Source organism: Bactrocera latifrons, unplaced genomic scaffold (assembly GCF_001853355.1).
Source record: "Bactrocera latifrons isolate USDA-ARS-PBARC rearing strain unplaced genomic scaffold, ASM185335v1 scaffold_105, whole genome shotgun sequence".
NCBI classification, from domain to species: domain Eukaryota; kingdom Metazoa; phylum Arthropoda; class Insecta; order Diptera; family Tephritidae; genus Bactrocera; species Bactrocera latifrons.
In genome coordinates, this window is record NW_017534464.1 from 936,804 (window position 1) to 954,855 (window position 18,052).

An 18,052-nucleotide genomic window follows, 5' to 3' on the forward strand; every position below is an offset into this window, starting at 1 on the left:
AGAAAAACTTTAATTTAAATATACATACATAAATATAGAGTTAGGTTTAAGACCTGAAATTAAATTCACAACTTTGATGCAAACGTGAAAATTTCGCCATAAACTCATTTGTTGTTACATTTGTAATTTATAATCTATGTCTGTGTATGGATGTATGGATTTTTTTTTTTTTTTTTTGTTTGTGTTTTTGTTACGTACATATGTTAGTTATTTTCCCAACTCTCTCAAAGCTGTCTTATTTAATGTGTTATATAACTCATATCAAAATGCATGGTTGTACGTTTGTGCGAATACATCTGCATTTTAATAGCCGGAAGTAGTTATTTCGTTTCGGTGACATTCCCATATTTTTGTACAACATTTCAAGTCCAAGTTACATCTGTGGTTGAGTGAATGTATTGAAAATCTTCGCCACACGCGATCTACGGAAATCTTTACCTCACTCTCGCAAAATGAAAGGTGACAATTGGTGACTAAGGATGGGAGGGGTGGTGCTGTCAGCAAGCCTTTTTGATTGTATAATAAAGAAGAAACGAAAGAAAAAGTGAGAAAAAATATTTCCTAATTTTTTAACTAGAGAACTGTTAGCGAAGGCGCTAAAACATAATCGTTGCTTAAAAGTTACCGCGGGAAATGAAATGAGTTTAAAATTGTTTAAGCTTGCCTACCTCGTACAAAAATATCTTAAGGAAAGACTTGCTAAATTTAAAATCAAGGAAAAATTAAAAATATTGTTACTAGGTGCTGAATGAAGCATCAAATTACTTAACATGCTAACCAACGCCATAAACTGGTCGCGGTGACAAGACTTAATTATTTCACTTAGTAAAATATTAGATCCTCCACGTATTATATGCCATGAAATAAAAAAAAGATATAGTAGGATTTCATTCATAACAGGTCATTTGAAAAATGTACGGCCTACTATAGTATAACACATTTTTTGGCAAAATTCATTTTATTTTTTTATTCATCACAGTTCCCCGCAAAGGTGATAGAGTGATTATAGCGACTCTTAAACTTTTCGATATTATATTTAGTACGATTTGTCCTTTGCTTTAAAATAGGCCTCAGTTTAACAATCACCTCTATTCGCAAATATTTTCCCCAACGAGCATACTTTAGCAATCCGAGGAGAGCTAATAGTCCCTGAGGCCCAGATCTGGAGAATATGGTGGATTTGGAAGCAATTTCTGTCATAATTTCCACTGACCTTTGACAAGGTGCTTTGCCTTGAAACAGTACTTTCTTTTCCTTCAAATTTGGCCGTTTTTCGGCGTGTGTTGATTGTGCTTTATTTTCCAACGTAGTCATTTTCCGATGGAGCCATGTTTCATCCACAACGACACAAAGACTCTGCTTTGTCATGCTTGAAAATTTCCAAACACTTCGCCGGATCATCAACTCGTCCTTTCTCATACCCAGATATCGTTAATGGTATGATGTTACCATTCAGTTGATATCTGTATTTACAGTAGCGCCAGCTTCAATTGATCGGTTATTCAAAGTATAGTAATATTTTTCGAAATTGTAAATATTGAAATTGTTTGTCCAGTTTTAAATTGTTTTAATTATAATAATTAAAAATTCTTGTTTGACACCATATTTTGACTGACAGAACGAAATCAAGTTCCTTTTCGGATTTTGTTATTAATGTGGAGTAGTTTAGCTCGATGAACCGAAGTTGACGTTTTGTATCGTTTTTTTATTGGAAAATTATTACATGATTTTTTCCATTCAACAACTCAGCATTTAATAGTGAGCTTTACATAGACACACTTATATAATTGTAGTTTTTTGCATAAGTCATAAAGGACAGTATATTTTAATTATTATTATGAGAGAACCTTGTGCTAATGAATAAAGCTCACAAGAACAACGTTAATCTCACATAAAGGTTTATTTTTCAATAAGAACGCTACTCTTTTAAACAAAATACACACATTTACAGAAGTAAAGCGCTGAACCAAATTTTCGACGGTTTTCAAGCATAAATCTGCCGATACTGCTGCAATTTCACGTTCAACGGTCACGGTCAAACGGGTACAGTTCTTGTGTCAATTTGAACTTGTAAGAATGTAGGCCAAGATCTCTTCACTCGACATAACAGAGATACCAAACGGTTGAGAACGACGTTTTCTGTTTGTTTGTTTCTCAATTTCTGCGCTAGAGGCAGCAATATTTCCTCGACGTGCACCTTATTGTCTCACTTAAACGGGAAAATCCGATTTTCGGTGGTAAATTTTAATAGTTTCTACTTGTTTGCTGAATCGTATATCTTTCCATGATGAAATGGCAAGTTTTACTCAATAGAAATGTGAAAATATCGTGAAAAATATGGCGTCGTTTGCTGTCCCTATCGGCATACTTTTGTAGGGTTTCTATTGCAAACCCAGTTAGTATTACAAAAATTTAAGTGTCATATGTGGCATTAATTTCATAAATTTCCATTCTTAATATTTTAATCGGTCTTTTTACAAAATTTTATGCCAGAATATTTTCTTACAGCGTAAAAAAAAAAATATACAGAAAAATAATAAAATCAAAATTATAATACCACATCTATTTTTTACCTTAAACTTATGTAAATATTTTATGCTTGTAAATTTTTGCAAAACCTAGCTTTGCTAACCGTATTCATATTCAAGCATTATATGTAAAATATATGTAGATAAACATAAATATAAATAAGTATGCTTATATACATATATATATTATATAAAAAACGCTCCTCGACTCAATCTAGGTGACATCATACATTTGCACGACATCTATCCCGACTTGGCGGGCCACAACAAGCACCCGCCGCATAGTGGCCTCGGCAGCAGTTCACAGTTATACAATTTACATAATAGTAATGGTGCAACACAGAGCAGCAACGTACACACCACCAACATAGCAACGCATAACACACTGGGTGCCTCACGACCGCCAGTTCATCACTACCCCACCGTCATCAGTAATCACCAGTACCAAGTGACGCAATCGCTGTACACGACCAAGCGACCCTACAAGCCGCACATCTATCGACCGGCAACGACGGGGGGTGGCGCTGTGGCACAGTCCAGCAATTGGGAGCATGAGTCAAATCATCTGGGCAACGGCATCACCAATCATTTAGACACTTTCTTCGATGTGGATCGACCACCCGCGCACTCGTCGGAGAGCGGTCCGCATGAGTTGTTGCCACATCCACAGCCTTTTGCGGTGGGTAATGTACTCGATTTGAATGCAGGCGAAGCGGCGGAAGATTACACTGGCAGCGTCGGTGGTGGAATTTATGCTGACGGAACAACGTATCGACCAGTGCCGGGTACCAAAAGCTGTTTTGATGTTTCTACAACTTTCACTATTAGTATTTTTTGTTTGGGTTCTTGAGTTTTGTTGAACATACTATATTTATTTTGATTACTACTTTTACTTTCTTCTTTGTTTGTAAATATCTAGAATGATGCACTGAAATGATTTTGCACTTATTATTGACTTATTCTATATCTTCTGAGTGCTTTTCTGTTTATTTTTAAGTCTCACGGTGTGATTGGCTCTGCACGGTCTTCTTTTATTTCTTTCTTCAGTTATGTTTCTTCTCAAAAAATTCCAAATAAAAATGTCCACATTTTCTTGCAGGTTGCGGCGAGGTATACGCGCGCTCCAATCGCATTGTGGGTGGACACTCGACGGGCTTCGGTTCACATCCCTGGCAGGTAGCGCTGATCAAGAGTGGATTTCTCTCACGCAAGCTTAGCTGTGGTGGCGCGCTGATCTCCAATCGCTGGGTTGTCACGGCGGCGCATTGTGTAGCAACGTAAGTAGCAACGGTATTTGAGTAATACTGTGAGGTCTAATAAAAGAAAAATCTTCTGCTTTGAATTTTTTCAATGACTGCCATTTTAAACAGAATTTCATAATGTCACTCGTAGAAACCTGATAGCTGATATTCAAAAGTTTGTCTTTAGGCAAGTCTTTTATTATAAAATTAGGAACTTGTTTTTTTTTTTCGTACGAGCCCAACAAAATTGTTCTACAAAATCGGCGGTTAGGAAATCAATGAATATTTTTTTGCTATATCAAATAAGTTATCGCTTTAGGCTTGAAGTTTTCAGTAAATTTAAGGTATTTTTAAGAATTCTCGCAAAAATACACGAAAATGGACACAATTACTTCACCGCGCCCTCAGAAGAGTCCGACGACGACATCGGTTACGGTATCTTTGCATAAACAGCTCAGTACTCATGTTGACTATGCGCAAAAGCCAAAATCATTAATTATGTAATCTATGCCATAAAAACATCAGTTATAAATTTTGCTAAAATTTCCACTATTTAATGAAATCTTACTGATTTTTAGCGGGATAAAGTATATTTCAAGAACTTTAGCAATTAGTAATCTTAATAGAATGACCCGATCTTTACACTCTTGAGATCTTACCTTTCGTCAATTTTGATATATTTAACAGAAGTCAGACACATTTAAGTCTATATCGTTGATAAAGAATTGTGTTGCTTTGTATTATAATAGGATTTAGACGTAAATATGCTTCAGCGCAGTGTCATTTATCATTCACAGTGATTAAATAGTATATTGGAACATATTCTCCTCTAACTGAAGAAAAATTGTGCATCCAAATTTCGGCTTTCATACTATGCTAATAATTTACCAATAAAGGAAATAGTTCAGAAACGGCTAATCGTGTTTAATTTGCATGCAAGACTTTGAATGAATATTAATTGATCGAAAAGCAAGAGAATTTCATTACATTTTGTGTGCGAAATCAAATTCCTGATACGCAAACGACAATTAATAATCGGCATTTTTGAATAACGGAAAGATCACTGAAAACCATTTTTATAATCATATAGGGCTAAGAAAAGAGAAAGCACGATTGGTTCCAAAATCACTTAATTTTTTCGAATAAAATCGTCGTGTTAACTTCTGCGAAGCAATGCTTTCCGACTATCAGGCTATCAATGTCATTGCTAACGATGCGTCTTGGATCTATGCTTAAGACCCAGAAACAGACAATCAAACGGCCGAATATCGTGGCAAAGGAGAGCCGAAGCCGAAAAAACCACGAATAGCAGATCAAAAATCAAGGTTATATTGACAGTCGACAAACTATCAAGAAGAAATACTATTTGGGTGTTAAGCGTCGTTTTCGCGTAGTCATTCGTAAAATGAGGTCGCCGTCTCTTGGATTTTACAACACGAATGCACCGTCGCATACTGCATTGATTTGTCGTGAGTTTTGCGCTCGGTGAAACTGTTTTGAATCAATTAAAGACATTAAACATCAATCGGTATCCACATTGAAGACTATTCAGGAAATTGACTTTAACAACTGTTTCGCGGATTGGAAAAAATATTAGCACAAGTGTATGTAGAGGCCAAGGGGATTAGTTTGAGTGGGACGACATAAAGTTTCAGGAACCAATTAAGAATTTTAAAATTATAAACAAAATCTTACTATATTTTGTTCATAGTAGTATGGTGATATGAATAGACATAGTATGCATAATTTTGCTTAAATTGCTAAAATTTGACTTAGAACGTTCAAGTGAGATTAGAATATAAATAGACAGGAGTCCTGCTCTTCACTCGTACATAGCCGATAGATCACAGTTTAATATAATATATACATATTTTCTTATATCTGAAGAAAGCGAGTTATTTATTATATTTGCTAGAATGAAAAGTATAATATATACCGCTTAGAGTGAGATTTTAATACTAATAACATTTTCAGAAGAAATTCAAGAATATGAACAAATTTGGTGTTAAGACCTGCTTATCTATGAAAGAGTGATGTTGACCTGTGCAAAGTAAAGCAAGTTTAATTGACTAGACGAAAGCAATTTACCTAGAAATATACATATATATGAGCTAGGGTTGATAATAGGAATTTATTTCTGAACGACTATGACTTTCTTTAAAATAGTTAATAAAATACCTAGTTTAACTTGAGGATATGCCAAAATATAGGGATCATATTCAGTGCTGAAGACTTAATCCCAAAACCTCTCACGAGAAGAATTGATAATGCAATGAATTACAAAAAAATAATCGAAGAGAGGCAAGGAGGCGATAGAGGCTACATCCTTATGTTCCAGAAAACTCAACACAAATGTTTAATTTAAAATTCAAAAACTTCGATTAAACCAAGTTTTCCAAAAGCGAAGGCAGCTAGTATAAAAGTTGAAGTGTCTGTCGACTATTTGCTAGCATATATCAAAGCCATAATCTTAGCTGCCAATTAATAAGAAGAAAAGCCCTTCAAATAAGCAGCAACAGTTTTGGCGTCAAGTCACGCCCATTCCACCAGTCCATTTCCAACAAAGTCGGTGCTATGTAGTCGAGAAGGTCAGTATTTATGAAGCTCGAACGAATAGTTATCATCACTTGAACACTTTTCGTAGTTATGAAGTCGTTTCTAATCTTGGTAATTAGTAGTCCACAACCCACGACACTTGCCTAAACATCTCATTTATATTAAGTCAGAAATCCACCACATACGATCAGAACCAAGCCAACGTCGGCCTAAGAATATTATATGTGATACAATCTGATGTATTATTTATCTGAGAAATTTGTTTAAGTTCAGACTTTCCTTTCGACTTTATACACGTAATCGTGTATTAAATGCAAAATTAAAAAAAAAAAAATTTCAAAAGAGAACTTACTTACTCGAAGCACTGACTTTATTTTAAAACTTTATTTTCTATTAACAAAAAATATTTAACAAATTTAACCAACTTTCCAACTTCTAACACCACAGCACCGCCAACTCTAACATGAAAATCCGCTTAGGCGAATGGGATGTGCGTGGACAAGATGAGCGACTCAATCACGAAGAATATGGCATCGAACGCAAAGAAGTGCATCCACACTACAATCCGGCCGATTTCAAGAACGACTTGGCGCTGATAAGACTGGATCGCAATGTTGTCTACAAACAGCACATAATACCGGTATGTTTGCCGCCGCCAGCCACAAAGTTGGTGGGCAAAATGGCGACAGTAGCCGGTTGGGGACGCACGCGGCACGGACAGAGCACGGTGCCCTCAGTGCTGCAGGTATTAATTAATATAACTAATATTTTTAATCAAAACTAATATATAAAATTATCTTCAAAATCAAGGAAGTGGACGTCGAGGTGCTGTCGAACGATCGCTGTCAGCGGTGGTTCCGTGCAGCGGGTCGTCGTGAAGCAATACACGATGTCTTCTTGTGTGCCGGCTACAAGGAGGGTGGACGCGATTCGTGCCAAGGCGACTCTGGTGGTCCGTTAACACTGTCCTTGGATGGCCGTAAAACGCTCATCGGTTTGGTGTCGTGGGGTATCGGTTGTGGGCGTGAACATCTGCCTGGCGTTTATACGAACATACAGAAATTTGTGCCGTGGATCAATAAAGTGATGGCCAACGATAATGCGTAGTGCTGCACGGAACCACACTTGCCAAAGACTGCAGTGCACTCTGATATGCCACCTGAGTCGTTATGTAACGATATCCTATTGCGTATTTTATTCGTTAAAGCTTCATATCTTCTAACTTCAACTCTGTTCGCGTCTTATTTATTGAGCGATTCGCGCTTTTTGATCATAAAGAGTTGTTATTATAAGTAACTTTTGATTACTTCAAATATTTTCATCTACCGGAACATTTTAAAATTACGAATATGCGCATAAGTATTGTAATAATTTATACTAAATTAAGAATGTTTTGTACGATTTATTAATAATATTTAAGTGTTTAATAATAAAGTTTAATGTAAAGAAAAGTGAATTCGTGCTGTCTACTCGAAAGATTTGACAAAAGTGCAAATGAGCATAAGATTTAAATCAAGCTTGCAAGTTGAAGCATACTTTTAGGCACACTTTAGCAAACTCAAGTTTCTTAGTAGTTATTATCGCCTTCAGACATGAGTCAAAATAAATCAATCTCAAACAAAGAACAACTCAGAAATCCGAATAAGAAAGAAACTGGTGATTCAGGTAGCGGTACTTTTTCCAATAACCATATTTCGACAGATCACCAATAGTCATTACAGTGAGACGCTCCCAAAGCAACATCGCTTCGTTCTATGGGCTATTTAACAGTTCCACGAAGATCCGCTGTTTCTGAGCCAAATTTTGTTCAGCGATGAGATCCATTTCTGGCTCAATGGGTATGTAAACAAGCACAATTGCCGCATTTAGAACGAAGAGCAAGCTGAACAGATTCAAGAGGTGCCTTTTCATCCAGTAAATACAACGGTTTGGTATGGTTTAGATATAGATCCATACTTCTTCAAAAATGATGCCGGTGAGCACCGAATATATGAGGCCCGAAACTGAAGCTCGTGATCTCGGCGACATTTGGTTTTAACAAGATGGCGCCCCTATGTAATTTGTATATGATATGTAAAATCTAAAGTCGATGTGGACAATCTCGTTACAATTCAGGCCATGGAGCAAAACATCCCGTTTGTCATGCGTCAGTTACTTATAGAAATGCTCGAAAGGTTCATCGAAAGTTGAACGTAACGCATGCACCATCTGAGATTTCGCCGCAGCCAATATTTGACAGAGATAATCTTCAAAAAATAAATGCCAGAGAATGTTTTTTCGAATAATAATAAAAACTACCCATTAAGTTTGAAGATTCTCTGTATTTTTTTTTAGAAAAGTTAGGTTATTTTAGTATTGAAACTAAGTCTTTGTAGCATAGTTGAAAACCTCATAGAAACCATTGTGGCTATTGAAAAAAATGGATGTGCTGATGTATAGCAGAAGAACAACTAATAGTATCTTGGTGCTAGGTATCGACTATATGGTGAATGATTATAAAGCTATCAACAAGGCTCCTAGATCTTATGTTCAGTTAGCTACGATGTGTGGCATTGGCGTTGTTCGAATGGAGGACAATTTCTATTCTATTGGCCGAAGCTACACGCTTCACAAGGTTTAATCGTTGACAGTATTGGTCCAAATAAGGACTTATCCTTAGAGGCGTAGCTCTTAGTAGATTATTCACTACAAAAATCTAATAAACGTCAAATCTGCGTTGACAACCTTTTGATTTTGTGGTTACCCAACTTCATCATTTTTTTCTTTACAGGCGTAGAAACCGCCGAGTATTTTGCATTAATTGATGTGCCATAGAGCTTCTTTTTGTAGCAAGCTTTCTTTAAATGTAACCAAGCATCGTGTTTAGTTCCTCGATTATCGAAGTAGTACGTACATGATAAAAAAAATGTGTAATACTAAATAAAATTTAAGAATCTGCATGTATAGTAAAGTAATCTCTTTTAACAGAAACCGAAGACAAACGAACTATGAGGAACGAGATCAGCTGAACTACCAAAGTAAAGAAAAATCGATAGAAAGTTAGTCAAAAGGGGGCACAGGAGAACTAGGGCCTATAGAATAGTAAGTCGAAAGAAAATTGCTTACAAAACGCTGGTCACAAGTGCTATGGCCATTAACCATCTGAAGAAATGATGATACACATTCAAAAAAATATTACTATTGATTACAACAACAACTACTTTCCTTGAGTGGAGGAACCTGGAGGAAACGGAAATAAATTGAAGTCATACTTGAAAATTACCAATATTTTAGTATAACCTGTCCAAACTGTCGCTTTCTTTGATAACGCAAGCATACTTTTAGGCATTTATTCATTGCAAGTGGATATATGGGTATGTTTTGTTTTATAAAAAGCGCGCTAATAATAGTTCCAAAATAGATTCCTTCAAAACACAAAGCTTTTATGTATATCAACTCAAAATTTTTTAAAAATAATTAATAGAAAGGAATGTTATACTGAATATGTATTTCAACAAATGCATGTGCACATCGCCACCTAAAATAAAAAAAAACCACGTATCTTCAAAAAAAATCGAGAACCGCTATCATATATGTATAATAGCCAATACATAACCATTTTATAACCAAAACTCAACTATTGTTTAAACATTGGGTGGTAACTATTATAACGGTTTTTCTTCGCCTTTAAATTTTTAAAAACTGATGTTACGCTATTTTGCATTTTAGGTGATGATATGTATATCCACTATCTCAAAATTGATCAATCAGCAATTATCTGGGTTCTATGATGAATTTGTTTAGTCTTCTGCTTCGCACTCATTTTCATTACCAAAACGTAAAGGAAAGAGCGCTCCGTCACGTTTTCTCAATTGAATTTAAATGACATTCAATGTCTTCATATCCGTCTCAACAAGCAGCCTTTGTGCCTGCTTTACATTAACATAATCACATGATGTTAAAGGTAAAAAATCAAATGCATTATTCGGCTTGTGGCACCTTTTAACAGCTATTGGTGAGCCTGCCACTCGACAATGTTGCACAATCTCATTAACAAAGCACAAGCGTTGATCGACAGGAGTTTCGGGAAAATTAAGAAGTTTCATCACGTGCGTAAACATATTACAGGCTAATCGAATGGTATATGAAGGGTACAAGAAAATTGAGAAATCTTACAAAAGTTGAGGCAATTTGAACAAACACTTGAATATTATTGGACAAATTAGTGTTAGGGAAGATTAGGGATTTATTTTCAAATATCAAATATTAAATATTCAGTATTTACTTCAAACGTTTGTTTAACAAATGATTAATGCTTAAATTAAGAGCAATTTAATGTTGATAAGTCATCAACCAGTTAACGGAAAAAAATTAAAATTGTGTAGCATAAATATGATTCATAATCTACGGCTTGATGAGAAATCATATGGATTCATCGCTTCATTTGCTGACGCATTGAAGGCGGAGATCATTTTCAATGCCAAGGGTGCCTTCGTTTACCTTCTTTCACACAGTTTTGTCCAACTTATGCAAAAGCATTTAAAGCTATTTAGTTAATTTTTAGTGCACGAACATTATTATAATGAGTGATATGATATCAAACTTATGCGATAGTCATGATAAAATACCAAAATTTAAAAAAATAAAAAATATTGCTAAGTTCTTTATAGTTCGACGACAAAGATACATTAAAAAAAAATCTTCAAAACTCGATTTAAATATTATTTGGTCTTATAACTCAATTGGTATTTCAACGATAACCAATTTGTATAATAATAATAAGAAAAAACTTTAAATTCAAACTTTGTTTGAACCAAGGCTTAAATCCCTTCACAATATCATCAAAGAAAAATCGAAAATCGCTGTCAGATATAATAACTAATATATAACAATTTTATAACCAAAACGCAAGTGTATAATAATCAATATTTAACCATTACATAATCAAAACTCAAATTTAGTTTCAATATGAGTGGTTTCTTTATCGTTTTTTCTTCGCCTGTAAAATTATGAATGTTATATTATTTTACATTTTAGATGACGAAATATTCCTAACAAGAACTTTGGTCAGTCAATTTGTTTGGTAGCTATATGTTTTCATGACTCAATTCGACACTTTTGCTTTGGAAAAGCACCCATGGACAATTTCGTCAAAATAACTTTTCAAATGAAAAATTTTTCCATACAGGTACTTGATTCTGTGCGTTCTATTTGTATGCCAGCTAAAAGTATAGTGATCCGGCCCGGACAATTTCTTCGGAGATTACAGCATTGTCCAAGGCAATAACTTACCTCCAATTTCGTGAAGATATTTTTTCAAATAAAAAAGTCTCTGACTTTTCTGTATATATACCCTGTTCAAAGTATAAAAACGTAGAACTTGCGATATTCATTTGTATAATTTTGTACAAAGAGCCCCAATGCTGACAAAGTTCATTATTTTTCCTAAAAAATGAGAGTGGCCTTATGCTAATCTAAAAAAAATTATAACACCGTTACATTCTAGTTTGTATAGGTGGACTATATCTTCTTTAATCAGCAATTCTGTTGAATTTCTCAAGATTTCGAAGTAAAGTTATGCAAATGGATAAGCAGCTGGGTTTTAGTGAAAAAGTCAGTCAACATCATTTGGATACTGTCATGAAAGTACTAAAACGATATCAAAAGTTGTGATGAGCAAGAAACACCGCAGATCCAGCAATACAGGTTGCATATTAATATTACTTAGGAGTGGTTTAGATTGTAAACAGACCAAAGGTTCTCCTCTTATTATCAGATGTCAGTCATACCTGACATTTCATTTCCAGAGGCTTGATAAAATGTCTGAACTTGAACAGGTTGGCACGAGATATCTTCCGAATAACACTAAGACATTTTTCAATACTCTGCGATTTCTCAATATAAATAATCTACCAAATTTCTTCAAGATACTTTTGTCACAGTTCCCGTCGACCTTATTCGACACTACTCTTTCAAAGTTCCTTTAGCAATATTACTTTTGATCATCTCTCCGAAATGTTTACTTTAATACAATTTTCCACAACTCTACGCCTATGCAAAAACCAACACACTTTAGAAGCGCTCTTAAATATGTGTCTTGATTGTAGCGAGGGACAAAAGAGAGTCAGCCGCAGAAGCTCTTAAAGCAATGCATTCCACATCGCCTAACTTGGTTAGCTTGCTTAAATATATATTTATGTTTGTATATAGTTGGACACAATTGTGCAATTGGCAAATCTCTTCACAACAACAACAAGGTGATTAACTTTTTTACTACTCATATGTTGTAGTTTTTGTTTTTTCATAAATAAGCACACCACCTGGTATCATCTGGCCACCAAACGCTTGCGGTTATTGTTCTACCGAGTTTTTCTGGTGCCGTGTTGTTTTTGTTGTTTGGTTTGTGTGTTAATACGCTTGACTACTGTTTATGCTACTTTTAAGCACAAGCAACAGTTTTTTTTTTCTCAACACTTTTTTCTGTTTTATAAACAATACTTCGTTTTGTTTTTTTTCTGCGTTTTTTCTTTACTAATCAGAATTTTTCATTATTATTTTCCTTCTTGTTTCAACTTTATGTTATCTGCTCCGATAGCCACACTCATCACACAGTCACAGTCGCTCAGTCAATAACTCGCATTGCTCAGCTCTGCTGTCTATGCCAACTCGTATGTGTATGTGTTTGTCTGACTTTCTGTGTGCTTCTTCGCGTTTGTGGTTAATTAGCCGAAGAACTTGCTACAACTTGTTGTTTGGTATTGATTTTCAGTTGGTGAGGAGCAGCTTCAGTGTCAAGGTCTCTCAAGTTCACAAACGGTTGGCGGTTTGGATTGGACGCGAACATAAAAATCTTAGAAAAATAGAAAAAAAGTTCTAACGTTTTATGGCTCGAAGTGTGCGAAGTTTAGCGTGAAATGTTTGACAGAAATATTATAGAGAAAAACTAGTGCTAAAGCGTTAGAAATTGTCATATTTGTTGGTAATAAAAGCAGTTTTGAAAAATATGAAAATATGTATACATTTATATGAAATGTAACTGGGAAATGTATGTTAAAAGTGGTGTTCAAATTATTTTTGAAATGAAATACTCCTTCTTTGTTGTGTTATTAAGTGGTTAATGTGAATATTAATTTTTATGATGAGTTGTAGAATCAGATACGAGCTGCCTTCCCCAACTTTGGACTAAATTTTAGACTACTTGGCATGGCTAAAGCTTTCTTCTACTATTTAGCTATACATGACTATTTTAAATACTTGCTTGCTGAAAGATAATGATCCATCTCATTTTTTTTTTTTTTCTGAAATTCTTGTGGAAAACAAATAATTTGTATAAAATGTAACATCATTTGCTCCGACTTACCTCTCTAATGCACAACTATTGCTTTGTATATAAGGAAGTTGGAATTTTTTAAAAAGTTTTATACTCCAATTGAAGCGAGTTCTTTTTATTTCTTAATTGTTTGACAATTGTGAATATTTATTTTTTTTACCATAAAGTGACGATGCAAACGCTAGTACCACAGTCGCAGTGTAGATTATAGGAAAAACTTGGCTAATTATTATTAACATAGATTCAACAATAATTTTCGTACTGATAAACTTCATCAGGAGCACGGCGTTATTGAGAGAGGAGACAATAGAGGGGGATTGTATTATTGGTGGTTTCACAGTGGGTCTTCTAAATGCCTAGATGCGTCGTCAGATATTGTACCTAATATACATATAATATATAATTTCTCGACATAATCGAGAACGGAATTTACGAAGTTTTGAAATTTTTTATTATTATTTCAAGCAAAGCTTCGGTACCCTTGACTCAACTAGACTCAACAAGAGTTTTCCTAGCGTAATTTTACCATGAAAAGGCTTTCTCAATGTCGGTACACGCCAACAGAATGGGGCAGACAGATCGAGAATACTGCACGAAATGTTTAGAGCAGGGAACCAGGAAAACAGTGGAACATCTCCAGTGCACTTGTTCCGCATTGGCAAGACTACGCTGTATGATACACTGGAGGAGGTATCGATAGTTAGGCCGTAGAGTCTGTTAAAATTAGCGTCAAGGATGGCTACTTCTATTGAACTTAGGAACTGAAGTCCATCTGGTATCGCAAAGAACCAAAAATTGGTCCATGTGTGGCTTATTGCTATATTGATTATACTAGTTTAACCTAACCTAACCTATTGAAGCACAGCAGGGCATTGTAAAATAAGAACAATTCCTCTATACTTAGTCTACTTCCAAATGGATAAGAAACAAGAAAAAACGTTAACTTCAGTTGCACCGAAGCTAAATACCCTTCACAGGTGCATTTCTGTTAGTAATTATGTGTTCAGTTTGTATGGAAGCTATATGTTATAGTGGTCCGATATCGGCAGTTCCGACAAATGAGTAGCTTCATGAAGAGAAAATGGTGTTTGCAAAATTTCAAAACGATATCTTAAAATCTGAGGGACTAGTTCGTATATATACAGACAGACGGACAGACGGACATGGCTAAATCGAATCAGCTCAACATACTGATCATATATATATATACTTTGTAGGATCTCCGACCCTTTCTTCTGGGTGTTAAAAACTTCGTGACAAACTTAATATACCCTGTTCAGGGTATAAAAATAGCTATAAAAGTTTGTTCACAACTCTGTCCTTTTTCTAGAAATATTTCTAAAGTAAATATCAGGAGTGGTCTGGCAATTTTCGATAAACACAATCTTGTGTTGATTAAAAAGCATTTTTTTCGATAAGACAAAATTTACAGAGATTAATTGAAAATGTGATATATTTATAGCTCTAGTGGCATTGAATATGTTATCGATAACCGAGTAATCGATTTTTAATCGATAAAAAATTAAAAAATAATAATAATAAAATTATGAATATAAAATATAAATTGATTTGCTCAGTGAATCATTTTCAATTTAAATCGCTATCGCTGATATGGATTACTAATATAAAATCGATAAAAAAATTGTCAAACCAATAAACGTCGTTTGTCGATATATTACATCAAAGAAAATATCAATCGGTATAGTGCAATACCTATAGTAAGTATAAAGTTTTGCCAAAACTCTGTGGGATTATATTTTTGTTTAACGGTTTCATTTGAAGCTCTGCAGTTTATCGATGATTCACTAATAAAAATTTTTTTTATAAAATTAACTAAAATTAAAAATTGAAAATCACACCCAAATTACAAATTTTTAAGAGATGTATGGTGCGGTTCAGTATTTTATAGATAATTTATTTTGAAAAAAGTATCGATAAATTTAATTTAAAAACAAAGAATGCACTCAATTCACACGTTTTAAAGCCATATCACCGAATTATTGTTCACTAGCTCCTTGATAATTTATTAATTAAAGTTATCGATAAAATTTACTAATAATATTATCGATATAATTTATTAATAAAAAATATCGATAAAATTAACTAAAAACAATAATTTAAAATTACGCCCAAATCACACGTTTTTAAGAGATTTCTAAATCTCTTCTAGGTGTCGTTGTGTATATTATCGATAATTTATTTATAAAAAGTTATCTATAAAATTAACAAAAAATAAGAATTGCAGTCAAATCACACGTTTTAAAGCTAATTTGCGTAATTCCAATTCAATAGTGTATCAATAATTTTTTATTAATAAATTTTTATTAATAAATTATGGATATAAACAAAACTTAAAATTGAAGATTATACCTAAATAATACATTTATACAATATTTGGCAGAATTTTCATCTTAAGTAAATCACTTGGCTGAGAGATTTCGATAATCTTATTTAGTTATCGAAGTGAAGTTCAGCAATATTAAAAAAGATACACTTTCGAAATTATATTCATTGCTTTTACATACGCCAGCCAGTAAAGTAATCTATGCTAATTTGGCTGAGCACCGAAACAAAAAAAATTAAAAAATTTACAAAACATAAATTTTCAAGTATCATTTTTAAAACTAACAGCAAATCATTTTAATCGCTTTGAAAAAAAACACATGCCAAAAACTTATCAATTCGCACAAATCAACTGGAAATGAATATCGAATAAACAGAAAATGCAATAAAAACACAACAGGTCAATGCGCACAAATCAATTTTATAGCAAGCCAGAATGAAAGAAAACAAAAGGGGGACAACAGTTAATAATGAAGTTTCGAAAAAAACCAAAAAGAACGAAAAGAAAGCAACAGCAAAAGACACAAATAAGTAATTAACAAGAATGCAACGCGCTTTATAGGAAGAAAAAGTAGAAGAAGAAAGAAGTGTCGGGCTCAAACGCGGCACACAACGAGGTGACAGGAAAAGAATTATTTCGCGGAGCGGCGCAGCGAACGATACTGCATATCGAGTTACGAAAGTAGCAACATGCATTCACGCGCACACTCATGCAAATGCATATGAATATGTGCAAGTATATATGTGTTTATGCAACATATTTGCATTACACATGAGTGCATACTTATAAGCAGAGCTTAACTAGCGATTAGCGAAGCATATATTGCATATTCAAATATCGCAGGCGAGAATTATTTTCCTTCAAAGATAACATGTTGTAAAAGCAGCGTCGCTCTCAGACGCACAATGTTCTAGCTTCYTTCTTTTTTATCTAGCTTTAGCTAAACATAAAAGCCAATACTTTTTTTTTTAGTAATTTCACATGCCCGCTTGCAATCAGCTGAGCGTCTTTACCATCGTTTACAAGCGACACAAACACTATCTACAACAGCAACAACAACAAAATGCAATACTGAATTTCGGATTTTTTTACTTGCTTTTACCATTTTTGTTTCGGTTGTTGCTGTCAACAGAGCACCGTTATGCGTGTTTCCAACTCTTTTCTTTTCCGCATCACAAAGCGACGCATACGCATGCGCGTCGACCGCACAGTCCACGAAGCATATTCGCCGCGCTCATTCACAGCTGGCAGTTTTCGCACTTTCTCGCCCGCTCGACTGTGGCTTCGTAAGCCAAATTTCTTTAACTCCTCAGCCACTCTTGGTTGTTGGCACAGAGTGGGCCTATCTCTCTCCCAAACGCACAATCCACACTTTAGACCCACTCTTTTCTCACTTTCTGCTGTTTCTCCAAATGCTTAGCAAGTGCTTCTTCCGCATCTCGTACAATAATCGCCTGACTTGCATGTGTGCATATATGTTTTGCTTTGGCCATGGCCATGAACGTCTCCATACAAAAGAACTTGTTGTTGCGCGGCGTCAGCTAACGACGCCGGCGTAGACGTCAACGCACAGCGTCACATTTGTCTTCTGGTGAAACAAGTGCTTGCTTATAGCAGTCGCTTTCGTCGCTGCCGTCAACGTCTGCGTCACACACATAAACATTCAACTGCTGCCACATACTCGCCTCATTACCACTGTCTTTGGCTGGCATTTAGTGTTGGGCACTTCTTCGCTTCAACTTCAGTTGCTGTTTTACATTCGGTTTTGACTGTCGTGCCGTATTTGCTTGCGCAGTGCCGTCGTCCAATCCGTTATCACCATCGGCGCTTAGCGAGCATAAGAAAGTTGCTGTAACCCGCAACTGTGTAGTCAGACAATAATTTAGTTGCTCGTGCGACTTTTACCCGAACTGTTGCTTAGCAATTTTTATACGGTTAGAAAGTGTTTCTTTTGTGTTACAATATTTTTTTTTTTTTTTGCTGGTGTGTAATTAGTTGCGAACTGCCGAATTTTTTATTCAAGTGAAAACATAGAAATTGTGGACCTTAATTTTTTTAATAAAAAAATATTATT

The 18,052-nt window shown here is 34.8% G+C and overlaps 2 protein-coding genes and 1 long non-coding RNA gene across 12 annotated transcripts in view; 2 read left to right on the top strand and 1 right to left on the bottom strand.

Annotated features, from left to right (window-relative positions):
* The window catches only part of LOC108969498 (serine proteinase stubble), a 32,573-nt gene extending 24,899 nt beyond the window's left edge, over positions 1-7,674 (top strand). For 3 of the 5 annotated variants that reach the window (XM_018934278.1, XM_018934286.1, XM_018934270.1), the window contains 3 exons: positions 3,628-3,805; positions 6,773-7,070; positions 7,136-7,674. In XM_018934278.1, the coding sequence (XP_018789823.1) occupies positions 3,628-3,805; positions 6,773-7,070; positions 7,136-7,432 (773 nt within the window). In that variant the 3' untranslated portion in view covers positions 7,433-7,674. Of the gene's footprint in view, positions 1-2,746; positions 3,314-3,627; positions 3,806-6,772; positions 7,071-7,135 lie in introns of all 5 variants that reach the window. The other 2 variants (XM_018934262.1, XM_018934254.1) reach the window with 1 other exon arrangement.
* Positions 1-18,052, bottom strand: part of LOC108969568 — a 281,944-nt gene that overhangs the window by 168,405 nt on the left and 95,487 nt on the right. The gene's annotated exons all lie outside the window — the stretch shown is intronic.
* The window catches only part of LOC108969467 (mucin-2), a gene marked incomplete in the record, with an annotated part of 57,625 nt that continues 57,316 nt past the window's right edge, over positions 17,744-18,052 (top strand). For 2 of the 3 annotated variants that reach the window (XM_018934214.1, XM_018934231.1), the window contains 1 exon segment: positions 17,744-17,912. 3 annotated transcript variants of the gene reach the window in all.